This window comes from Mirounga angustirostris, unplaced genomic scaffold (genome assembly GCF_029215605.1).
Source record: "Mirounga angustirostris isolate CCGP_5_RB_7025 unplaced genomic scaffold, mMirAng1.0.hap1 SCAF_8, whole genome shotgun sequence".
NCBI classification, from domain to species: Eukaryota; Metazoa; Chordata; class Mammalia; order Carnivora; family Phocidae; genus Mirounga; species Mirounga angustirostris.
Genome location: NW_026991716.1, coordinates 102,935,466 through 102,961,499, shown reverse-complemented (window position 1 = coordinate 102,961,499; position 26,034 = coordinate 102,935,466). Strand labels below are relative to the sequence as shown.

Sequence of the window (26,034 nt, the reverse complement as noted above, 5' to 3'; positions counted from 1 at the left end):
AGATAGATAAATTATCACCCATGGTCACACAGCCAAGGACATACATGTCCTCTGTAATAAATCACTCTCTCATTCAAACTTTTGCCCACTTAACTCAGAAAAATCTCTCCCTGTACTTATCTCTTTCAGTCCTTTTGTTAATCAAGTCAAAACAAAACAAAACAAAAACATCATAAAAGTAATTCTAGTGATACACTTGAAACCAGAAGAAAACTTAACATGATGAAGGAAAACTATACTAAGAACTTCCATAAACTTTTCCGACCTTGAAAGTAGGTTTAGAATCTTTCTGAAATAATCATTCTGTCTCCTTTTCTTTCAAATAAATGTTTGTCCTCAGGCTCCAACATTCAAGATAAATAAAACACTTTCTAATTTAATGCTACTTTGATTACTAGCATTGCAACCGTGTTTTTCCAACATTTCATTCTTCCTTCCCTAGAGTCTTAGATCTTTGTAGTGTAGACTACAACCCACAGCAGCATTTACAACTTTGTTTCTATGGAGAGAGGCACTCTGAAAGTTCCAAAGAGCTAATGTACAAATATTTGGTGGAACACAATGTTTTTAAGTTGGGGACTGCTAATACTTACGAAATGAGTGTTCAAAACAAAAACATATTTCAACAGAACATGCAAGGACAGAGGGGTCTCATTGATTCAGCCTCTTACCACCCCCTCCCACACATATACAAAGGTGATTGGAGTCCTTATAAAAATAATCTATTTACGGCCAGTTCCAAAGTAAATTGAGGAGTGAGAGAAAAAGAACCAGAGCTGTAACTGTAGCTCCTCAAATGACCACAAATATTATTAACAGTTTATTTGTAATTTTGGTTAATTCCTATCTTAATAAACTTCATGTAAAATTCAGAGTTGCCCAATGAAGTACTGAAAATTCAAGATTAATGTTCACAATGAACTATTTTTTTTTTACATATTACATTTTGGTTTTTTTTAAATAAAGGCCAAAACCTATTCTGACCTAAAATTTGAAGACAAGTAGAAAATCAGCAACAGGAAAATTTTATCAGAAATCTAATGTGTTGGACAATTTCAATGGTTAACTGTTACACATGTATGTTAAGTGTATTTCTTTTGTTGTATTACTTTTTTATACTTTTTAAATCAAAGAAAAATTCTCAAAGGGATTCTTCCATAAACTTCTACCTAGTACCTTCTAGAAACTTCCTATTAAGAAATATTTTTGCACTTTAATTTTTTGGGACTTACAACTTTATAAAATATTCATTCACCATAGTTTTTATAAAAACATTGTCCCTCCCCCAACCCTGTTTATAATTATTACTATATTTAATTTTTGGCATGTTAATATAAAAAATAAATGTACCCTTTGTTAAACATTTTAAAAGCACAGAAATCCAAACAGTCAAATAACTTGGGGATTTCTTTGCACCTTGGGGGGGATATCTCTAACCAGAATCAACTTTAAAAAAATTACTTGATTCTAAAGATTTTATCTTGAAACACAAAATTTACAAATTATGAAAAAAAGATACAGAGATATAAGCATTGGCAAAGGAAAAAGTAAGAATTAGGTTTGTAGGCAAACTTGCAAAAGGTACAAGGAAATCATACTTCAGGACTAGCTGGCCAAATCAGAACACACAGCAAGTATTTAAACAGAAAAAACCACACAGAATTACTAAGGTTGCTAAATTTGCATTAGACTATTCATAATGAAGAAACAGCAACTTTGTCACAATCATTGTATCCACAGAGATCATAACATATCTTCAAGTAGATGTGGTGGGTGAGTATGGATTTATGGAACAGGGTCAAGGTTTTATTATTTGGGGACCAGAACCATCACCTGTATTTTTGCTTTATCTCAAGATATAAAACATTGTTTTTCCAGCTGTGGAATGAGAAGTGCTTATGGTATTGAAATCGGGGCAAAGTGTCAGATTTTGCTTCAACAAAATACAATTTCTAATTTATTGACCATCCAGTATTCTTCCTTTACCATGAATATACAGGACTTTGTGTGGTTATTTTAAAAGTTTTTACATGGTTAATTTAGTTGATATGTCCCTTCAAATACCTTCTCTCTGATTTTTTTTTTAATTGCTATAGCCCAAATATGAGCACTCCCACATATTTCTCATCCTACCTAACACAGACTGGCCCCATTTAAAACATATCCTATAATCAATCACCCATGCTGTTTTCCTGTTTAACAAATCATTAAAGCTAGGCTTCACTCATAATAAATCTCTGTTTTATAAGAAATACAGGTATTAATAAAGTAATCTTAAAGTAACCTTCATAAAGGGGAACAGAAATAAACAGAGCCATCATTTTAAAAGCTGTAAACACAATATAGATAAATCAAATTTAAAGCTTTTAGGAAAAAAAAATCATCTTTAAGACCATATGCTAAATTTTGAATATTTCCACTATAGGCGATGAGTTAAATGTCCAAACTGGTTTGGTATCAAAATTAAAGAGCGCCAGAAGTAGAATTGGCCTACAACCCCCTTTTATTACCATTTTAACATACACTTAAAAGTAGTTTGTATTGCCTTTCTGGAATACTTAGTATACTATTTTTAAATTAAAGTTTCTAAATATTTTTATGGCTATAAGAGATAATTCCATTCCTAAAACATAATAATTAAGATAATAAATCGTTTGGGGAAAAGATCATAAAGGGATTAGCTTTTAGGGTATTAACCCTAATTATTACCTATCCATGAGGTAACTGAATTTTAAAGCTGTTGAAAATAAGCAGTATTATTTCACACTGATTCAAACTTTTCAGCCTATCCACAACTTGCAAATGTAGTTTGAAATAAAAATTACTATTCTATCATTTAATTTTAAAAAAATGTTGTTTTCTTTTTCAGTCCTTCTAAACTTTGTTACCCTGCTTGGACATGCTGCACTCTTCTGGGCATAGAATTTCATAGCAATTATGAGAATAACCAAGCCATAGGTCAGTTTTATCAAACAATTTCCCATTAACAGAAACGTTGGAGGTATAACTCATGTTAACACAAAACAAATATACAACAAATAATGATGGTTTAAATGAACAGTTAAATGAAAACTGTAATAAGGATTTCTGATTTAATTTTGTGTTTTCTCATACAGTCTGCATCTGAAACAACTGTACTGTAGGCATCTTGCTGTAAACTGCCAGCTCTTTGTTTTATAAATGGCAAGCCAAAACAGAGCGAAAATCACGTTTCCAGAGAAGGGGGAGGCATAGGCGAAGGCTGCTACAAACTAGCTTTCAGAAATGAGAAGTCAGTAGTCAACTTTTTCCCCTCTGATAACCGTTTTTTTTGTTTTTTGTTTTTTGTGTTTTTTTTTTTTTTTTCAGAGCAACAGGGAAATTGCAAACACATTTTGGAAAATAATGCTGTCTTGAAAACAATCTCTATTGGACCAAGTCCTTACTTCCCTGGAAGTAATCACATCCAACACTTAATTTCAACACAGTGTTCAAATTTATTACTTGAAGCTTTGGCATAAAACTGTCTTTATTTTTATATATTTTTTAATTTTTAAAAATTTTATTTATTTATTTGACAGAGAGACAGCGAGAGCAGGAACACAAGCAGGGGGAGTGGGAGAGGAAGAAGCAGACTTCCTGCCGAGCAGGGAGCCCGATGTGGGACTCGATCCCAGGACCCTGGGATCAGGACCTGAGCCGAAGGCAGACGCTTAACGACTGAGCCACCCAGGCGCCCAAAACTGTCTTCTTTAAATGGAAAATCTGACCAACTTCTATGAGATAAATGAATTTTGAAAGTGGGAGTGGGTGGGGGAGGTATGTAACTTTTTTTCTTCAAGTGGGTGGAGAAAGGATGCAGACGAAGAAGCATCCTAAGCAACCACAAAACGATGAGTATCTCAGGGCGTAAAAGGATGTTAGACCAGAGAGCTCAAACGCTCTCCGATCACAGCTTCTCTACGGGGGACTTTTGGTTTGACTGCTACCAGGCACCGGGGGAATCCCCGTCTTGGGTAAAAAGAGGGAACTGGAGAAAAAGACACGTTCAGAACGACCCAGCATCGGACGATTCTCAGCGAGACCTGTCCTTCGCGGGACCCCTCGGAGCGGGCCTCGCACGGCCTGGGGGGCGGGTCCGAGGGGGCGGCAGGGAGGTCCTGCGTCAGTCCCGGCGCCTCCCGGGCCACTCAAGGCCAACGAGCCCCTGCGACCCGGACCCGCGGACCGCGCAGGATACACTCCCGACCCCGAACCCAGCCCGCTTCCTCGCGCCCTTTGCCTCCGGCTCGGGTCTAGGCGGCCTCCCCACTGCCGCTCCCGCCGGCCTCGCGCCTCCCAGACCGGCGACCTCCCCGCCCCCGGCCGGGCCCCCGCGAGGTTGCGCTTCCCGTAAACTCCCCGCCCCGCGCAGCCCCCTCCCCGCCTCGGCCCCGCCCCCGCGGGTCCCTGAGCGGTGCGTGATTGGCCCGGCCGCGCCATCACTCTCCGGACGCGTCACCGCCCTCGTTTCCGAATGCCCGGAGACCGGCAGTGGTATTAGTGCTCGCGGGGCCGCGGTGGAGGGCACCGTGCAGCCCTGCTCGCTCCTACTCGCCCGCGGGTCGGCGCGCTAGCCCAGACGAGCGGCGACCAGGGCTGCGGGGCGGCCGGGCTGCACGCTCAGCCGCCGCCTGGGAAGCCGTGGCAGCTAGTCGCAGCTCCGAGATGGGGAGCTGGCGAAGTTGACTAGCCCCCCGACCCGCGCTGCGTCCCTCCTGCCCCAGAGGTGCGCTGCCCTCTCCAGGAGGTGCCCGCACGCGGCCCTGCTCCAAGTGTGCGCAGGACACCCAGTCCCCCCGGGACCAGAAAACTTCACCCCAAGTCCAAAGAGTGAGCTCCGAGGGCGGTGCCCGGAGCCAGACTCCCGACTCCGCGCTGGGGGAGCTGTCCCGGCGGCTAAAACGGCCGTCGGAGGGCGGAGACCGCTGGAAACTTTATCACCATCATCGTAATTACTACATTTTACTGTTTCTCTCCCCGCAGGGGCTGCGGCCAGCGGTCTGTCGCGCGTGCTTGTTTGCCAAAGGAGCTGCCCCTGGGAGAAGACCCACAGAAGAGTTGTTTCCCCAGGGCATACCTGCAGCCCAGCCCAGGGGCTCGGGCGGCCTGGATGCGCAGGACCCAGCCCCGCAGCCGCTGACGCCGGGCGGCGGCGAAGTTTGGCTGCTGAGCGGCGCGGCGCAGGGCCACTGGACAGCGGGCACCCCAGCGGCCGCGGCGGCTGGAGGGATGCCGGTGGGGGGCCTGTTGCCGCTCTTCAGCAGCCCGGCGGGCGGCGGCCTGGGCGGCGGCCTGGGCGGGGGGCTCGGCGGCGGCGGCGGCAGCGGCGGCAGGAAGGGATCCGGCCCCGCCGCCTTCCGCCTGACAGAGAAGTTCGTGCTGCTGCTGGTGTTCAGCGCCTTCATCACGCTCTGCTTCGGGGCGATCTTCTTCCTGCCCGACTCCTCCAAGCTGCTCAGCGGGGTCCTGTTCCACTCCAGCCCCGCCCTGCAGTCGGCCGCCGACCATAAGCCCGGGCCCGGGGCGCGCGCCGAGGACGCAGCAGATGGGCGAGCCAGGCGCGGCGAGGAGGGCGCGCCCGGGGACCCGGCGGCCGCCCTGGAGGACAACTTGGCCAGGATCCGCGAAAACCACGAGCGAGCTCTCAGGGAAGCCAAGGAGACCCTGCAGAAGCTGCCCGAGGAGATCCAAAGAGACATCCTGCTGGAGAAGGAGAAGGTGGCCCAGGACCAGCTGCGTGACAAGGCGGTGTTCAGGAGGCTGCCCCCGCTAGACTTCGTGCCCCCAATCGGGGCGGTTGGCCGAGAGCCGGCAGACGCTGCCATCCGCGACAAGAGGGCAAAGATCAAAGAGGTGAGTGCACCGTACTGGAAACCCCTCCTGCCTGGCAGCGTTTTTTGGGGAGAAAAAGACAAACCTTTGAAACTCGTACGACTGTAACATTACAGTGTAAGGGGACAGAGAGCTTTTCAGCTTCCACCAGGTGCAATGTCAAAGGCTCTTTAGTTTTCCTTTTTTTACTATCACAGTAGATGTGGCCAATTAAGATCTGAGGTTGAATCCCGTTGCTTTTAATTTGCGTGCTCTGGTAAGCATAAACCACGTGAGGTAGGTATTAAATACATGGGCAGGTGAGGTGGCGTGCAAACCTCCTCTCTCATGGGCCTCCTCACGGGTAATCGTACCTGCCTGAGAACACTGACAGTGAAGGTCCCAAACAGCCCCCTATTGAGGCTTGGACGTGGCTCAAAATGAAGGTTGAACGTAAACACAAAGCATTGCTCATGCAGGATAAAAAGGTTCTAACAGCAAGCCAGCACTCCCTGGCCTTCAGTCATGTGGCCTTATGCTCCCAGGTGGCATCCTGTGTGTACTTATAGATTATAAAGGTGAAACTTGAGAACTTTCTATCATAGGGGGCACACTGTTGTTTATTTACATTTTAAAAAATGAAAAATTTAAAAAGCCAGCCAATTGTCTCTTGTATTTCTGGTGTAGTGAGAAAGAGTATTTTATGTGATGCAACAGGTTTGCCTCCACAGCAACACAAAAATGACAAACTTAATCCAAGACAAACATGGACTTCGATAAGTCTTTCATAATTTATTTCTTGTAATTTTCAGTTAGCACTTGTAGCATATGGCCACTTAACTGGCTTAAAGCTGAGGGGGACCTTTAAAGTCATTTAAGACTGTCAATTTAAAGATGAAATTTGAGGAGCCCAAAGCCCCAGAATTAGTTAGTGACCAAGTTAGGACTTGAAGCCAGGGCTTCTCCTGGTCACCTTTCACCAGTCAGCAGGCTCTTTGTGGACGTGCTTCCTTCCACAGCTACTCTCCTGTGTGAAACTATACCAGCCTGAATTTTAACACAATCCAAGAGCTGGAGGAACCATATTAAAAGCATTTCATCCCAAATCTTGATTCAGATTTCTAAAATGTGTTATAAGTGGAAGTAATATTTTGGCATTCAAAAAATGTCAGAGTCTCTGTGAAAATAAATTTTATGTTTTGACATTGGGTAGGTAATCAGGAAAGGAAGTGGCCTCATTCTCCCATTTTCAGAGAGTAAACAATTTTGAGTTGGTGAAGAGGTATTTAGCTTGAGTACCTACAGAATGGAGGCAGCTTGATTGTTACAGGATTTGTGACTTTAGTATAAAACCAGATGAATTTGGCTTAGCTGTAATTGAGCAAGTTAAAGTAGATTTGGGTCCCTTTCAGTTTACCCTAGGCACAAAGAGGGTGCCTTCATCCTTCTGTGCAGATAGCTTCCTTCAAGCCCATCAGCCTTTCTGCTTTGGGACCCTTCTTCAGGCATAGAACCTCCCAGACTTGGAGGAATATATTTTATGTCCCCGGACAACTTCTCTCTAGCAGATTGCCTTCTCCATGAAATCCTGTCAGGGATACCAAACCAGGAAAATGGATAAAAAGCTCTATTTCTCACCAATTTCCCTCATCTCTTCATCTCCCATCCTCCTTAAAAATATCCAAACAAAATCATAGGTAAACCAACCGTAAATCTATATGCTTATGTTTCCCTTAAGTTTAAAACAGTGTAATTCACACATTTCTTGCCTCTAAATTCCTATGAGCTGCCAGTTAGTGCAGATCACAGTTGTCCAAGGAAATGATTTTAAATACTAAAGATGCATGGATGTTGAAAAGCTATCCTTACCAACCAATAGTGATTAAAAGTGCGTCAAGAGCAAAAGCAGTGGGAATTGAGGACAGCATATTAACAGTATGCCTATCTGCCCCTACTGGATCCATGTTAATCTGTCTCTCTAAATCAAAAGGTCTTTTTTTTTTTTTTAAGATTTTATTTATTTATTTGAGAGAGAGAGAATGAGAGAGAGCACATGAGAGGGGGGAGGGTCAGAGGCAGAAGCAGGCTCCCTGCCAAGCAGGGAGCCCGATGCGGGACTCGATCCTGGGACTCCAGGATCATGACCTGAGCTGAAGGCAGTTGCTTAACCAACTGAGCCACCCAGGCGCCCTCTAAATCAAAAGGTCTTAATTAGCCATGTAAAGAAAATTTACGTAGCCTTTTGTATCTGTGTGGTGCTAACGTCTTAGCACTTAGATGTTTTGAAACTGCCAGTCTTGCATAAAGTGGTGGAAGTAATGTGTTCTTTAAAATTCCGTGTTGCCGTGAGAACCCAGAAAAGCTAGCATAATTAGCTTCAGTATTTAGTCAAAAGCTAATGGGAAGAAATGGATTATGGTTTTTCATCAGATTAGTTCAGGCAGATGCGTTCCTTTGTAAACCAAAAAAAAAAAAAAATGCTATTCTAAAACTGTGCTGAAAATGTTCAGTTTTAGAAAGGAAAGAGTGGTTACCTATTGTAAATAGAGCACTGCGCTTTAACTTCACACTTTTATATTCAGTTTCTGGTACCACCGTGGACTTTTTGTCATGGACCAGTAGATCTTTGTCTTGGTTTTGATCTTTGTTGTCCCTGTATTTTCTAGTTCTCTTTATATACTTAAGCTCTCTCAGGTGTTAGTACACCTGAATGTATTAACAGTTTTATAGCTAAAATTTAGAAAGTATAGGCAAGTCTAATATGTTGAGAGCTTAGACTATAATTTCTGAGCCAAACATTTAATTTGTAAATTTAAAGACAGCTAATACTATTTTTATAATGCCAACACAATTGTGTTACTGGTACTTTGGTAAATTTTTAACAAATTTGTGCCTAGAGGAGACAGTCATAATTTCAAATAGGATATTACCTAGCTCCCTTCACAAAAAGCCATTATATGCTTTCCAGTACTAATTTGATGGATGGTAAAACTTTGATGTAATACTTAAAATTGAAATCAAGATGCTCCCCCCGCCCCATGAAAACTTTGTAAAAAATCAACTCTGGAATTTCCCTGAATTTTATGATACATAGAATATATTTTCATGAGTTTGATCTTTTTAAAATTGTATTCAAGTTATCCTTAGTTTTAAAAAGCAGTGTTAAAATAATGAAGGACCAAAGTTAAAATAACACCATGGAATTTTTAAACGAATAGTCTAGTTCCTCTTCTACCTTAACCCTTTCTTAAAAATCAGGAAGCTTTTTCTCTTTCTTTCTTTTCTTTCTTTTTTTTTTTTTTTTTTTTTTGTTCTGAGCCTGTACAAAGAACTTGTACAGTCCTTTAGGATTAGAGCCATAATCCTAATTTAGAGGATGAATAATTTTGGTTTTCATCTCCTGGAATTATGGGGAGTCCTTGAGTAATAGGGGCTGAAGACATCTTCTCAGAGGGGATTCCTCCCTTCTCAAACTGGAGTCTCCACCAACCTAAATGGGGTAGGAGTGAAGGGTCTGACACTCGGCTTGGGGTCTCTCAGGCAAGGCTTTAGGATTGGTCAGCCATGGCAGTCACAGTTGTCTATAGGTTTCTCAAAGCATTCTTTAGTTTTTTATTCCAGACCTACTGATATGATCCTAAGTTTAAAGAAAATGTTCATATTGATGGCTAATGGTTAAAATGTATTTTTATGCCTTACACACTAGCCTTATGTTGTTCTTGAGTCTATCATTTATGTTAACTTTTGATGATTAACCCTTTTATTAAAGATCAGATGTAGGAATAATCTACCCAGACAGACTAATACTTTTATTTTGAAGACTTAACTTTCCAATTTATCTGTATGGGTAGTTCTGATGTGGAAAATAATATTTGCAAAATAATAAAAGCCAGAATTTGAAGACCTGACTCCAGAGGAACTTCAATACCCTTGAGTTACCCTGCCTGTTCTGCTCACCCTACTCTGAAACATACCTGACATTGACTAGAGGCAAAGGCAAGATTCCCCCACTCTTAGGTTTTTCCCCAGAGCAGGTAGATCATAGAGTATTTGTAAAATTTTTTTCTCTTTAATAGGTAAATGAATAAATGACGATTTCAGCAGTGTAAGTGGTAGAGTAGATCCTGACTGTTGAACTTCAATACATGAAAGCAAGAAAAAATTGTTAATGGATGATCAATTACGTTCAGTTTAATTTTCTGTAGCTATTGATAATTTGTTTGAGAGGAATATTCTGTCTTCCTCTTACTAGGTAACTTAAGATTCATAGGCCTTAGAACCTAGTTAAGGTGTGAAAAGTGGTTAAAAAAATGCATTTTTGAGTCAATGCTTCTGTATTTTTTAGGTGAGCTGATCAAATAAACCATCCTGAGAAATTTATCTTGGTATTTCACATGTATAGTAAGTGCCTTTGTATGAAATCTGAGTTTGTTGGAATTCAGTGGGAAACTTATATATTTATATTGAATTATTCCATAAGCTGTGGTAGTACAAATTCTTCAATAAAGAGAGTTTCCAGCATGTGTCTCAAGGTCAGAAGGGAGGAATACCTACAGATCAGTGTGAGTGATGAGAGATAAATATACATGGGTAGATCAGAACTGCATTGGAACCTGCATATAGCCCATAGTCCAGTAGAGAACCTGTGACCTTTTAAGTTCTTCATAACCTACAAAACCATAAAAATGTGTGTGTTTGTCAAAGATGAGTATCGATTGATCAAAATAGAACCATCCACCCCATGGATTCCAGAGATACTATGAAATGCCTCTCCCCTAACCAGACAAAAGAGTAATAGAGAAACCAATATTTGGTAGTTTAAGGAAGAGAATTATTTCTTTGGGAAAATTAAGTCATGACTTTTCCTCCAATTCTTAGCCTCGTGTCTTGTTTAGTGTTAAGTAATTGGACTACCTCTAATCAGCCCTGCCTTAACCCTCACTCCCAAATCTGCTTTTAAAGATCCTTTATACAAACTATGCAGGTTTTTTCTTTTACCAACAATATGCCATAAAAATTATAACTCTCTGATTTTTAAAAGTAAACATATGCTCTAAGTCATATTGTTCTGTATGAGTCCTTAGAGATAGCTCAGCTTGTTCATTTTACAGTAGATGCAACTGAGACAGAGATTATTCCGGAAATCAGATTAGAGTTGAGGATGGAAGCCGGATCCTTGGTGAGTGTTGCTCACTGTCTTAACATGGCTTGCCTCCTAAATAAAATGCCACAGAAGTATACAAATGGACTGGCCATATTCATCATTTGCAGACTCTAATGTAGAATGAGTACAAAACACAATTCTGCAGTATTATAAATTTGACCTTGTATTAGTTAAGTTACATTAACTATAGTCATTTTTTAAATCTTATTAGTGGCATGATTTAGAAGACCCCTTCTTTTTAAAGCCACCCAGGAAAAGTTTGATATGACATTTTTTTCTGTTGATAAACAGATCTCGGCAGGAAGCAGAGGCATTTGTAATCATTCAGTTGGACATTTTTTACAAAGAGAGGTGGGGAAGCGAAAAGAAGAGAGACAAGAAGAGGGGCAGCTTAGAGGAGTGTGATGGCATGGGGGAGCTACTTCAAACTTTAAGTGCGCATACTCTTTTGACATTGCCTGATGTGTAACAGAAGAATTGACAGCTAGCCTGAAGGACTATGTTTTTTAAAAAGTAAACATACATTTAAAAATTACAACAATCTATGGGCTCTTTATTGTAGGAGCACAGTTCTCTTTGCCCAAGTAGGTCCTAGAGAGTCTCTGGATACCCTTGCCTGTTCCTGCTCCGTCCACTTGCAGCACTACGGTGGGGATGAGAAGGGCTGGTCTGGAGGCAGATGGCCAGGACCTGAATCCCTTCCATTGAGTGACCTTAAGCAAGTTGCGATTGACTCTTTCAGAGCTTCGGTTTTCTCATTTGTAAAATGAAGACAAAAATGGGCACCCATTTCATTGGATCAGAAGGTTTAAATGTGATCATCCACACAGCAAGCACTTAGAATGATAACAGGCAAGTTGCAAATATATGATAAATGCTACTTGCTATTATTACTGCTACTAGTTGTTCCCTAAAGCCATCAATCTAAGATTACTTTGTTTCATAATGTTTGGTAAATCAGGAAGTGGATAACGAAGTTTCAAAAGGTTACCAAAAACAGTTCAAGTTTGGTGCTTAAAAGGATACATTTCCAGTTCATCACGATGATCTTTCCAGACGGCTATGATTTTATTGTGTTACTGTCAACTCTGATTTTCTCAGATTCCTTCCAAATTCCAAAAAAACTCTAGGTATCTTCAAAACGATATACTTCTTCAGCTTCTGTATTTCAAGTATTTGAGAAAGAATTCGTCTCTTTCTCGCAGTCAGATGCGCCTGTTCCTGAAGTGGCTCCTTCTCAGAGTAATCACAGCGCTTGAGTTACCCCCTTAGGCATTGAAACTGTTCCCCAAAAGAAAAAGAGAAATTGGGGAAAGTGCATTTGAACCAGTTTTATCTTTGGAGGAATGTTTTTAAGAAGTGAGAAGAAAATTACTTCAGACTTGACAGAAATTTACTTAATTATGATCAGTGCTATAGTCAGAGCTCAGTCTATCATCTAATAATCAAAATTCAGATAAATCAGTTGTACTTTGTAACTCAGAGTTTGCCCTTCCTTGAGAGCCACAAATTGAGATTGGTTAGGGTTTCGGGCCCAGAAAGACCTCTGAGATCTTGAAGCCCAGTCCTAATTTTCCAGGTGAGAGCCAGGGCCCGGTGAGCCATGACTTCCTGAGATTCCCCCAACGCACTAACGTCAGAGCTGGGAACTGCCTCTTAGCCTGAAGGCCGCACTCTGCCTGTGATTTCTTGACTCTAATGAGAACCTATGTTTTGGTGGCTGGCTGGCCTGCCCTCCCCCCGCCCCCGCCCCACCTCTTCAGCCCTGAATGGCAGGCCAGCAGTGAGAAGCCCCACTGAGACCATCCTAGAGGGAGAGGAACATCTTTGCTTGAGAAAGCAATGCTGGTTAATTCCTTGGCTCTGGAGAAGGGGCAGCACTGCCCTACCTGCCCTGGGTCCTGATAAAGACTTCTGTGATCATTAGATGCTTGAAAGAAAACCAAATGAGATTAAGGCTTAAGAGCATTTAAAAGGCGCAGCCCTCCTTTCTGTCTTGAATACTCTGGCAGTTGCTTTAGGTACATTAGAGTCCAGCAGTCCTGCAGATAATCCAGAACAGAGATAATAAAATTGAAAAGCCCACCATCCCTTGTATTCGCTTGTCTTTTGTAACTAGAATGCCTCCTTCACTTCCTTTTTTCTGTCAGTCCTTTGTCTCCCTGGTTATTAAGCTTATCAAAGGCTCAGTCCCCAAACTGCCCCACTGTGTTCTCATCACTCTTGCTCTATATCCTTTCCTTTAGTGACACGCCGACCTTAATATAGTAACTTCCATTTGCACGTCTTCATGCTTTTGTATGTGGGTCTCCCACTGGACTGTCCTGTCCCCAGTCCTTCCTGTGAGGGTGCTCGGTGGGAGAGAAGCATGGAAGAGAGGGATGAGAACCTGAGGAAGGTCGCCAGCTTCTGCTGCTGGTAAGAGCACACCACGCCCACGAAGAGCCTCTTTGCCACTGTGCAGCGGGGATGCCTGTTTGCTGAGGCTAGGGGTTATGAGGACAGGGTGTGGCCATGGGGCATGGACACAGACCTGTGAATGACGGTGGGGGAGAGTGAGTTCAGGCCAGGCAAAGACCGTGAGCTACTGCTGGAAACTATCTACCCAACCCTTACTCACTGAACGATCTTTTCAAAGTCCTCCGAGGAGCACTTGATCCTTCTGAGGGACCAGAGGGCCCATGGATAGGCGGTGAGGGCTTACGGTCCATGCTGGGGGTGGCCAAGTCCGGCTTCAGTCCAGCTTCCCTGAACTGATGTTTGGGCATGATTGCCTGACCCTAGTTCCCCTTTCACAAGAATCTGTGCTGGAGCTGCTACAGGGTGTGTTTCCCCGCTGGATCTCTATCAGGGCATAAGGCAAAAGGACAGCCCTGTAGAATGATTAAGGAAGCACAGGGGTGTGTTCCTAGTCGCAAAATCTCATTCCCAGCTGCCTGAAATTTCACCATCAGTGCCTCCCTTTTGTTGATGTATTGCTTCTTTTTTTTTTTTAATTTTATTATGTTATGTTAATCACCATACATTACCTCATTAGTTTTTGGTGTAGTGTTCCATGATTCATTGTTTGCATATAACACCCAGTGCTCCATTCAATATGTGCCCTCTTGAATACCCATCACCAGGCTAACCCCTCCCCCACCCGCCTCCCCTCTAGAACCCTCAGTTTGTTTCTCAGAGTCCATAGTCTCTCATGGTTCATCTCTCCCTCTGATTTCCCCCCCTTCATTTTTCCCTTCCTACTATCCTTTTTTTTTTTTTTTAACATAAATGTATTATTTGTTTCAGATGTATTGCTTCTTAAAGGCTGCTGTTAAAAGTATATCACTCAAGTTACCCAGCAGAAATTATCATCCTTTGAGGTTTGTCTTAGCAAGGTGAGAATAGGTTTGTAGAAGAAGGAAGTGTCTTTCTTTGTCTTATTTCATTGCAAACCAATGCTGGCTTAGGAAAAACCATTTTGAAAGTACACAGGAATAGAAAAAAGAAAAATGTATCCTTCACATTCCTATCACTTAGTCACAAGTAATACCAACACTACTTCACCCCAACAAATAGGGGTCCCCCCCCAACGTTATAACCACACTATATAAACGTGATTTTTCGTTTTCTTTTGACGTGTCATTTTATGATAGCATAATATATGAAATAGAAGCATCATAGTTTATTTAACCATTCCCTTGGACCTGCACATTTAGGTTATTTCCAGTTTTTTGTTTTCATAAAAATATGCTGAGATAAACACCTTTGTCCATTAGGTTTCCATCTTATTTTTCATTGCCCTGACCCCCATAAGTAGGATTTCCCCTTAAATTCCTGAAAGAGGAAATGAATGGGTCAAAGGATCATAGTACATTTTGAGGGATTACTTTCCAGAAACAATTTATACTTTCACTTGTAATACAGTGAATGTAGTCTGTTGAATCTTTGTAAATTTCATAGGTGATGAAACAGTATCTTGTATATTTAATTTGCTTTTCTTTGAGCAACATTTTCTTCTGTGTTGGTTGACTAGTTGCATTTCCTCATTGTGAGTTGGATAGAACAAGGAAGTTATTAAAGGGGCAGGATTTGGGGAAAAGGCAAAGCATGGAAGCTTAAGGAGGAGGGTGTCCATTGGAGAGGGTGGATCTAACAAGCTGGCTGGTGGGACACGGGCTCCCAAAAGAGGCAAGGGCCAGGAAGGTGATAGACAGCATTTTATTTAAAAAAAAAAACAAACTTACAACAAAATTTGCTTCTTCCCTGGGTTGGTCACTTAGGATAAAAAGTACTCTTTATTGATGGGAGTACTTACCAAGCACCTTGGAACAGTCCACTTTTCCTCAGCTAAGACCCAGACAGCTCCCGTCAGCTCATATTCGTTATTAGGTTATAGTTGGGCTTTGGCATCAGATATTTGAGGAAAGTATTGGCCTCTCTGAAGATCTGGGGAAGGTGGGAGGGATCCTTCTTTTTTTTTTAGAATTCATCAGGATGGTTTCCTAATATTTTAAGTTTATAGTTGAAGATCAAAAATAGTCCAAATAGAATTTCAGAAATGATTTTAGGGATGCCAGAAAATGGCAAGTCTGAGAAAGCTGAATTCTTACAGAGGGAAGATTATATTATATGTCATATGTTAGAGGCCTTTAGTGTTTTAAATATAAATATGCATTTTGTTTAAGGAATCTTGAGAATAAAAGAAAAGCATGATTTGTTTATGAGTTTGGGCTTTTTTTTTTTTTTTTGCTACTCCTTCAAATAATGTGTTTTTAGTCATGCATTTTTAAGATAGTGAGGAGTTGCACATTTCAGAATGTATTTTTATTCTGACCTTGGTAATTCATAAAAGTCTGCCAAACACCAGAACTGTTTAAATTTGGCTTTGAGACTGCATTAACATGGTGAATAATGATTGACATAAATGTACTATATTATTTTTATAAATTGTGGCTTGAAATGATAGTAATTTTAGAATATTTAGGATGCTGTTCTCTGAGACATGTTATTTTTGTAGTCAACTAGCAGTGTCGAATGTTATAATGTATCTAGTCAACTACAGGTTTTCATCTCATAATTAGAAATGCTTCAGCAGTCCATACTGTGTTTTCAGGAGTTATTTGCCCAAGTCAGCAATTTTATAAGGCATTCTTATTAAGTGTACAAGGAACTTTATATAGTAATTGGCGTGTATTTAATACATTGTGTACATTTACTCATATTAAGCATTTTGGTTAGTCTTCATTATTTATGCCTCCTAGGGTTACTTAGCTTAGAATGTGTGATGAAGAACTCAGTAGCTTAAAAACAACACTACCAACAACAAAAAAAGTCGGATGGGTTGGGCAATTTGAGGAGCATAAAAAATGAAGATGATTTCTTAACTACCGCGTTAAGCTGTTTTAGCAGTTAGGGTGAATAAAAATTACTATCTATTAAGTGTTCTATCGGTAATAAGATAAAGCCATAGCACAGGTTAGAAGTACTTGTTTTCTCTCCCTCCAAGAGTACAGAATCTTTGTGACGTTGGCTCTTCATAGTCCTGCATCTCTTCCAGGACTACCATCTTGAGAACGAGATAAAGAGCTTCCCCCTCATGCACCCAATGGGTCAGCTAACCCTGGGCCTTGCCCATAATAGGACTCAGTAAATATTTCTTGAATAAATGTGCTTATTTAAGCAAACATACCAAGAGGAGTTATTCAGGTTAAGTGTGACACACATAACCCCACTTTATATAATCACAGAATCCAAAAATGGTGTCCACCCATCTTTGCAGCCCCTTCTATGTATCCTCATAGGCTACAAGCCATTGTCTTTTGAGGGAAAGGTTGATACTTTATAACAGTCAAAAGTCATTCAGAACCAGATCTAGTGAATAAAGATCAACATAGGAAACACCTTTTCCTGTTTTAAAGTTGTTTTCACAATGATTTATAAAATGAAAAACTGTATTCATTTTCTTGTATGACTCATAAACTGGCTGTGCAGGTTGTTCATAAAAAATTTTTTGGGAAGATACAACATTGCTGAAATAAATGTAGATACTTGTGATATTCCTTTGAAAGTCAACACTTAATTGAATATAAAAGTTTGTTTTGTTTAAAAGTTAGCCTGCTTTATATTTACACTTGGTATTTTGTTTTTCAGGTATGTGATTTTGAAATTAGGTAGAGTCCTCATTCATTTCTGTTCATTATTATCTAGAGTTGTGGACTACATTTAATAAGAGCTGTCATTTTTCTTAGGTTTCAATTTTATACATGAGACACCTAATTAAGGTTGGTTTGGGTCTCCCCCTGCCCTCCCCGGGAAATATTTTTGAGACAATGATGTTTTTATAAGTAATATTTACAGTACCACACAGAAATGAAAAGTAATAGGTTAGGGGTTATTTTCCACTAGAGAAATTAGAATTTAATAAAAATTTTCTCTGTAAGAAGGAGTGATATTTTGGGAAAGAATCTTGGTCTTCTGTTTCCCAATTAAGTATTTTGTAGCTCCTGAAAAGGGCTTTCTTGTATAAATAATTGCATGGTAGAAGCTCTGTGAATTTTATGAACTTGTAAATGGTCCCTTTTCCAATTCATTCTGTAGTTCACTATTGGATTAGTTTTCCTAAAATATCACTTCTTTCAAGTCACCTATCTCTCAAGTACACTTATGGAGTAGGGATTCAAACTTCAGCCAGCTTCAGAATCCCTTGGAGGGCAAGTTAACGCACCCAGATTGCTGGGCACTGCCCCCAGAGTTTCTGACTCAGGAGATCTGGGTGGGCCCCATTAACATGTTCCCGGGTGACTGATACGTCTGGTCCAGTGACTAGAGTGTGAAAAACATTGCTCTAGAATGAAGTGTCCATTCCTTAGGCTGACACTCACGGTATTCTCCGCCTCAGTTTGCTTCTTGAGTCATAGCTCCTAAATAAGGAGGGACTTTAGCTTTAGTTAAACTAAACTAAACTGTTTGAACTAAACTTGCATAGATACCATCTCCAAAACACAACTAATTAAGGGCTTTGCCTTGTTTAGTTTATTCCTCTCAGTCGGAAGTCCTCTTACTTGCTCAGCATCCATGTCCTCCATGAAACCCTTTCTCACATTCCCAACATTTACTGATCTCTCTCCGTTTTCCAAATTTCCATGGCATTTGTTATTTCTGGCTTTGCCCTGTGGGTTGCTAATTTCATGGGCATATATGTTATCTTCCAACTAGATGTTAGACCCCTTAAGTGTGGAGACACCTTTTTTTATACCATAGGTCACAGCCCAGAATATAACAATGGAAGGCAATTTGTCTTAAATGTAACCAAATTGAGAAACGATTTAAGTATATCACCAAAATTCTAGTCTGACTGTGAGGCACTGTAACAGAGTACAAACCATCTGAACGTCCCTTTCCATACCTGTGAAATGGGGCTAACGTTTCTCTTTGTGCACAGTCATTGTGAGAATTGAAGTAGGAAATGTATGTGAATCTCTCAGCATAATGCCTGGCACATAGCATTCATTATTCAATAAATAGTATTTATTTATCAGTAACTAGGGATTGTTTAGAGTAATAAGCTCGGCCTTTTGTTGAGAAAGGGGTTTTCAGTAAGTAACTGGGTTTGAGAAGTCATTTCCAGGAAAGAAAAGGAAGCCTGGGCTGCAATACAAGCTTGTGTTTTCTGCTGTTACCTCCCTACTCAGTTGTTGTTGCCAAAATTCCTGCTTCCTGTGGCAGGAAAGTAAGCATTCTTTTGCCTCCTTTCAGTTGTTATCTCATAGAAGTGATGTTCATCCTTGAGAAGACCATAGAGAGCGTGACCATTCATCAGTGTCCAGTTCCCTCTGGCTTCCTGGCCTGGTGCGTCACCCAGCACTCAGACTGGGGGAGAGGGAAAAAAGAAGAATGAAATCTGGAGAAATACCTTAAGGGCATGGAAAGAAATATTCTGTGAGCCGAAAGGCTGAAAATGTTTCATTCAGAGATAGCTACATGTATAAATTTAGCTCAATAATTAGGCATATGGTGCTTTCATTTAGAAAGTATCTACACCCTTTGTGATAAATCCGTTGATTATTAGAACTGCTGCAGCTTTAACTACGTCTGCAGCAGAGACTCCTAGTGCATTTAAAACAAGAATTGAAGAGTGAAATGGAAAAACGGAATTAATAATTTGTTCTTGGTTGGTTTTAATCTGGTCTTTATTAACTTTGTAGTTTATGCCTGGAGGATTAGATTTGGAAACAGAACATCAACTAATGTTCTAAAAGTTTACTTCCTTTAATTGGAACATCATATTCTTAAAGACTTTCTGAAGAACATTTTGGCTGAATTTAGTTTTAAGTTCTTATGATTCAACCTAAAATAATAGAAAGCTTTGACCTATGATATTATTTTTAATTGTAAGTTATTTCATGTTAGATTTCAGAGTAGGATTTATTTAATAAATACTGATTAATATAGACAGGTAAAGGTATCCTTTGCTGACCACGAGTATGTTTTAATCTCCTTTTTCTCTAGCCTTTTTTTTTATGCCCCTTCAATCTGTTTTTTTTTTTTTTTTTATTTCAGTCTTAGAATTTTAAATCTGCTTGCCGTTGGTGGTGAGGAAAATAGGAAAAGTTAAAATCAAGATACCTGCATTTCCCAAGCCTTGTCAATGTTTCTAAAATTTATTGAAATCAAATAAACAGTAATTTTATAAATAGGAAAGAGTCCTATTCCAAGATAGAGCATAGTGTGATGAACCAAAATACAGAGGTTTAAAAACAGTTGACCTTGGGGTAAATGCTGTTCATCTATTTCTTTCTTAATGCTTCTTTAATGTAGTTGCATTAGAATCTGCCTGTAAATCTGGGATTCAGTGTAATTGCTTCTGTGGTTGTAGTTCTCCACCCACCTGTGATCTGGAGAATTACACCCCACCTTTTCATAAGGTAAAGGCATTAGAATGTAGGCATTTAGAAGGGACTTCTTTGGGGACTAGAAGTTTAACAAGCTGTAATACCTGGTTTGAGTTAACTGACTGTAGATTTCTCATTAGGAAAACTAATCTGGATGTATGTGTTCTTGATAAGTAAAAGCTTTGACCTAAATCCCCTACTTTGGCTTTAATGTGGTAATAGAGATTTAGGATTTTACAGCCAAATATGCCACAGGTAATCAAGTATTCATTTTAGCTGTCTTAATGTAGCTGTCTTTTTCTTTCATATTTTTTACCCATGCTATTAATCATCTTCCGTCCTTTTGTGTCTTCTCTCACAGAGAGGTGGAGCTAATGACACAAAGGTGGATAGCAGAAGAGTAGCAGAAGTGGGACTGTATGTGGGACTAGTCACCTTAATGATCACGAAGTGACTGTGCTTATCAGCAGGGACTAAGAGCACTCTCGCTTTCCTGGAAGCTTGAGAAGTGAACTCCAGACATTAACGCTGGTGCACAGACAGATCACCTTTTCCCTGACCTGTGGGACACTTGCTGCTAGTTTCAGAATTTGTAAGGGAGGAAACTGTCTAGTTACATGATTGGTTAGCATATATGTGGGCCTTTGGCTGTCAGCGGAATTGCTGAAAGACTGTCTCAGGAAGGAATGCCTTTGATTGATTTGAAATCTCAGGCATCACCATAGAGTTGTTAGGGCTGTCCAAAGGACTGGGGGATTTTTGCAGACAGCACTTTCAAGAGCTGATCTGAAGGTGGTAAACTAAACTGGCAGGGAGGGACGGCTCTTCCTCCATCTCGAGGTGAGATCACCACTCCCGTACTGCACTCTGGAGTACCCTGTCTTCGCAAACCCCAGGGGCGCAGAGCACATTAGTGGTCATAAAAGAGAAGGTCTGTATAATAATGAATCCTGGAGTTTTCCTTCATTATATAAGAAGACCCCAGTTAGATATTTCTTTCTTAAACAGAATTTTGCCTGAATATTTAAAACAACTTATTTATTCTTTAATTGACTTTTAAAACTTTAGCTATTAATTTGCTGAAGAACAACAACAATAATACCTGATAATTTTCTTCTCCAGGTTTAAAATAGAGGGAGCAGTTAAGACCACACATTTAATAAAAAATACTGCATTTTAGTTATACTCTATAATATGCTTCCTTCTTTCTCCCAGTAGAATGCATGTTATTCTTATTGTTCTGAGAATAGTCTTTTTTCAGTGATTTTCTGTGTAACTTGATCTATATATAATTAAAACAACCAGTAACTAGATTTTTACAGTCTCATCTTTGCATAGATTTTTGTCTCTTTTATCTGTAATTTTAATTCTAGAGTGGTGAAAAATATGAAAGTAATTACAGCTTACCATTGTTAAGGGTTTGTTTCTTGTTAGGTACCGGCTAGGCACTTAACATATTTAAACTCACTTCATTCTCAGAACAACCCTGTGAATTCGGTATTATTTTCCTCATTTACATATAGGAAATTGAGGCCAAGAAGGGTCATGCAAATTGCCTGGGGTTCCAGAGGTCCTGGGTGCTTCACCTGGAATTTTGACATTGAGTCTGTCTGACACACATCCTCCTCCCATGACTGCATTCACTCCTGGCGAACGCACCCATCTCCCCTTGCCTTGGCACCCTTGAGGATCTTACCCATTTTGTCTAAAGAACTGGCAGTCACAAAGTCACTCCTTTGCCTGAGAAGGTGATGGGGGAACAGGAGCTTAAGGGTTGACGATATTCCGTCTCAGCTTGTGGCAAACAACATGCTGGCGTTTTGTTTTCGTTTATTTTCATTTTGGTTTTTAGTTCTTTAGTTGTTGTTTTGGTTTGTTTTTACACTTATTCTGAAAGTAAAACCCATGATCAGTTTGTTTGGAAAAGCTTCTCTTAATAATATTGTGTTCAACGTGAAGCACATGTTTATTAGTATGTATTAATGTATGTGTATATACCTTAATGACATGTTTATACATAATATATACATGATTCTGCGTGTGTATATAATTATCTAAAATAATACTTGGAGCATTAATGAAAATAATTGGAAGTTCTGGTAAGTTGTTTAAGTCAAGATGGAGAGAAAGAGGACAGTCTGAAAGAAAGTCTAAATATGCTTCCTTTTTACCTCCTAGTCTTGGGGCAACTATGACTTCTAAATTTTAGAATAAATAATCTTGCAATTATTTAATTTTTAAGGGAGACATTTCATAAAGTATGACCATTTTAACACAAGTGAAATATTAATTTTAAATTCATAATGTGGTATATTACCAAAAAAGATTTGTGAGTCAAAGTAAGCATTGTTACTGACTTGGCACTCAGATTTTGTGTAGAAGTAACAACAAAGCATGTTTACTTGGTCCTAAGTGATGGTGACACTGGACAAATAATATCAAATTTGCATTTTTGGATAAGACTGGAGTCGGGCACATGTTAAGCTTTGTAGTAATCCTGGTGAGATGGCTTACTTAACATAGGGATGGTGGGAAAGCAAAAGTGGGCAGATCCTTGACATATTTAAAAGACAACGTTTACAGAACTTTGAACATTTATAGGGAGGTAGAAGGAGGAAGTAGAGTCAAAGACGGTGCTTGGGTTCCTGGTTTTTGTACTGGGGGTCATGGGGGGCACCCAGGGAAAGGAGAAGAGGGGAGAGGTGAGATGGATTTGGTTTGGGGTGTTTTGCATTAAATGAGAAAGATGTCCAAGTGTGGAAGGTCTCTCGCAGGCCGTTGGAAGTACACAGTAAGACAGGACCGAACTAGAGATACTATTCTTTAAGACCGTTAGGCCTCGGTAGTAGATGAGCTCCCTTGGGGATAGAGTGTCCTATTAACAAGAGTCCAGGACCTAAAGCCTGAGGAACATCAACATGTAAGGGATTCACAGTGGACAAGACAACAGGCAAGGACATCAGAAGCACAGAAAGAACAAACTAGCAGAGTGCGGCACCCTGGGAGTATTTTTGGGTATTTAACATTTTAAGCTGTGAGTCTCAGCAGTGTCAAATGATGCTGAGAAACAAGATAAGGACTAAGAATTGGTCTTCGGATTTGGTAACAAGCTGGCAGAAATCGAGCCCCTGCTGGAGCAGGTTCAGTGGCATGTTTGGAGTGGAATCCATACTGCAGGCGAGGTAGGGAAGTACAGAGACTGTTCTTTCAAGAAGACCACAGTGGTTGGGACTGGAGGAGGGGGTGGTAGCTGCAGGACGACTAGGGGCAACAAGAAGGTTGACTAGAGAAACAGACGGCTTGCTGGCACACAGTGGGGGCTGCAGCCATGGATTTGTGATGGCCCCATCTGCTCACTCGTTTGATCTTCTTTAGCAGGATTCAGCCACTCCGACATATTTGAAGAAGGCAGACAAGTAGATTGACCTAGTCTTGAGGTTTCCCAAGTGTTTGGAACAGAGAAAAGACACATGGTCCCAAGTGCTTTTTTTTGAGAATTTGATGCAAGGATCATTTGTTTGTAAGAATATAAATCCACTCAATTTAGGTTAAAATAAGTGGGGAGAGATATTTATTGTAAAGATAAGAGAGGGTATCTCATGGATCCAAGTCAAGAAATGCAGCAAGACATCACAGGGCCTAGAACAAGGAATCTGGAAGCCACTGGAACTAAGACTGCTATTCCTCCAGTTTCTTATCCTAGGCTACTTATCTTTTGTCTCTAGATAAATCTACCTTATTCTTTCTTCTACAAACAAGCTCTCTACGGCTCAGTTCTTCAGCTTACATGCCCAATGAGTTCAAGTACTAATATTCCAAAAAGCGTCTCAGAGACTCAATTCCAAATTCCCAGAATGGAGAATCTGACCCAGCTGTAGTTAGGTGTCTAATCAGCTGTGGCCAAGGGGTGGAGTATTGATTTTTAGTACCAATATAGCCATGGCACGGAGCCTCCTGAGTGTTGGAGAAGACAGGGTTGCCTGGCTACACAGAGGTCTCCCTCCATCTCTGCTGCATCCAGCTGCATTTATCTTATTGGAAGTGTCTTTGTCATAGGACTACTTGTTAGAGGCAGATTGTCTGGGGTTCCGCTCTATATTCACTACAGAAAATTCTGTGTCCTTGAAATGACAATTCACCAGCATTTTCACGTTGTTCAATTAACTGTGATACAAACATACCTGCGAAATACTAGTTCATTAATCAAATGTACATACCCAGAGATGCTCTTTAGTTAATAGCCTCTCATAGTGCTACTTCATAATGGGATAAAGCCCAAACGCTTTAACTTTAATGGTGACCGATTAAAACACACAAACACACACACCAGAATTTGATTCCATGTTTCAAAAGAAAAAAAAAAAATCGCATCTTAGCATTCATCTTTGGAAATCTTACCTGTCCATCCAGACCCAACTTAAATCTTACTAGTTCCACAAATTCTTACCTGTTTCCCTTCAGCAGAAAATCATTTGTCTTTCTGTGCTTTTATGCCTTGCATTGTTTAATCCTCTATACTTATTACATTTTTACTGTTAAAGGCAATGTATTCAAAAGCAAAGAGATGAAAGAGCGTATGGCTCTGTCACTTATTAACAGTCCAACCCTGTTAAGTACACAATGCCTTTGAGCCTTTCTCATCTGTGAACGGTTTTCCTGGCTGTAGTGAGGAGCCAGTGAGTAAACGGATGTAAAACCGTTTGCTTCCAGGATGACGCAGATCTTAATTATTGAAAGAAATAGTTTGGGGGTTGAAAGACCGGGTTTCTAAACCCTTGTGGGCCACTTGGTAAATTCATGATGTGGCAGTGGGTGAGTGACTGTTCTTCCTTGTTCAAGCATGTTGTGTGCTGTGTCAGTTTTCTACAGGTGTTCTAACAAATTATCACAAACGTAGAAGCTTAAAACAATATAATTAATGTCTCACCATTCTGTGGGTCAGAGTGAGTGGACTTGTTTGGCTTCTCTGCATTGGGTCTCATAAGGCCAAAACGAAGGCGGCCTGGGCCCCTTACCTGGACGTTCTGGAGGAGAATCCACTCAGAGGCTCATTCAGGTTGTTGGTAAAATTGAGTTCCTTGCAACTGCAGGGCCTAGGTCCCAATTTCCTTGCTGGCTGTGAGCGAGGAGCCTCTCAGCGCCTCAAGGCTGCCTGCATTCCTGTTCCCGTTGCCCCTCCATTTTCAAACTGACGTCACCTTGAGTGCCACTCAGCCAAATCTCTGACTTTCCCTTCTGCATCTCTTCTGCCTCCAGCTAAAGAACATTCTCTGTTTTCAAGGCCTCAGTTGGGCTCCACCTAGAGAATCTAGGCTTATCTCTGTGTTTTAAGGTTAATTATCCTTAGATAATTAGATGTAACTTTCATTACATTTGTGAACTCTCTTTTTGCATTTTAAAATTACATTTCACACGTCCAGAGATTAGGAAGTGGACATCTTTGGGGGGCGGGGTTCTACTTACTATCTATGGATACTATGCATGATGCAGTCTGTGAAGCCTAGCGAAGCGCATAATCGGGCTACTCAATGGCCATTGGCAAATTGTGTGGCCTGTTGCTGTGGTTTGTGATCAGTCAGGCTGTGACCCAGTCAGGCAGTGTTTTGTGCTTCAGGTTACGGGTGGGGGTAACCCAAAGCAGAAGAAGCCAGGTTTTACAGTAGTTTCTTTGTATAACTGATTCTAATCGCTATGCACAGGTAAACAGGGAAGAGAAACCAAAGATATATCCACATGTAAAGAGTAGGGATAAATAAGAATATTCTATTCATTATTCTTAGAACTTTTTGAGGCCTAAGTACCTTTGATAAAGTATCTTATTTTAATCTCATTATTATTCCTGTTTTACAAATGACTCTTCTGAACTCACTAGGGGTATATAAGATGGCCAATGTTATAAGACTACTAAAAATCTTGAATGAAAAATAATTCTGATTTATATGTATTCTGCCTATATCAGCCGGTTAGCCTGACATCCTGGGAAGGAAAGCTATCATGTAGAAGTTAGGAGTCCATACTCCAGAGCCAGATTCCTTGTGTTTGATTTCCCCCTCTGCTACTTATGTGTCCGCTGACCTTGGGCAAGTAACTTAATCTCTTTGTACCTCAATTTTCTCATCTGTAAAATGGGGGCTAAAATAGACCCTACTTCATTTTTTTTTTAAA

At 40.6% G+C, this 26,034-nt stretch overlaps 1 protein-coding gene across 2 annotated transcripts in view; it reads left to right on the top strand.

Annotated features, from left to right (window-relative positions):
* The first annotated feature begins 4,459 nt into the window (after positions 1-4,459).
* MAN1A1 (mannosidase alpha class 1A member 1) overlaps positions 4,460-26,034 on the top strand; it is a 166,615-nt gene continuing 145,040 nt past the window's right edge. The window contains exons 1-2 of one of the 2 annotated variants that reach the window (XM_045865401.3): positions 4,509-4,747; positions 5,005-5,874. In XM_045865401.3, coding sequence (XP_045721357.1) covers positions 5,251-5,874 — 624 coding nt within the window. In that variant the 5' untranslated portion in view covers positions 4,509-4,747; positions 5,005-5,250. Of the gene's footprint in view, positions 5,875-26,034 lie in introns of both variants that reach the window. The other variant, XM_045865400.3, reaches the window with a different exon arrangement.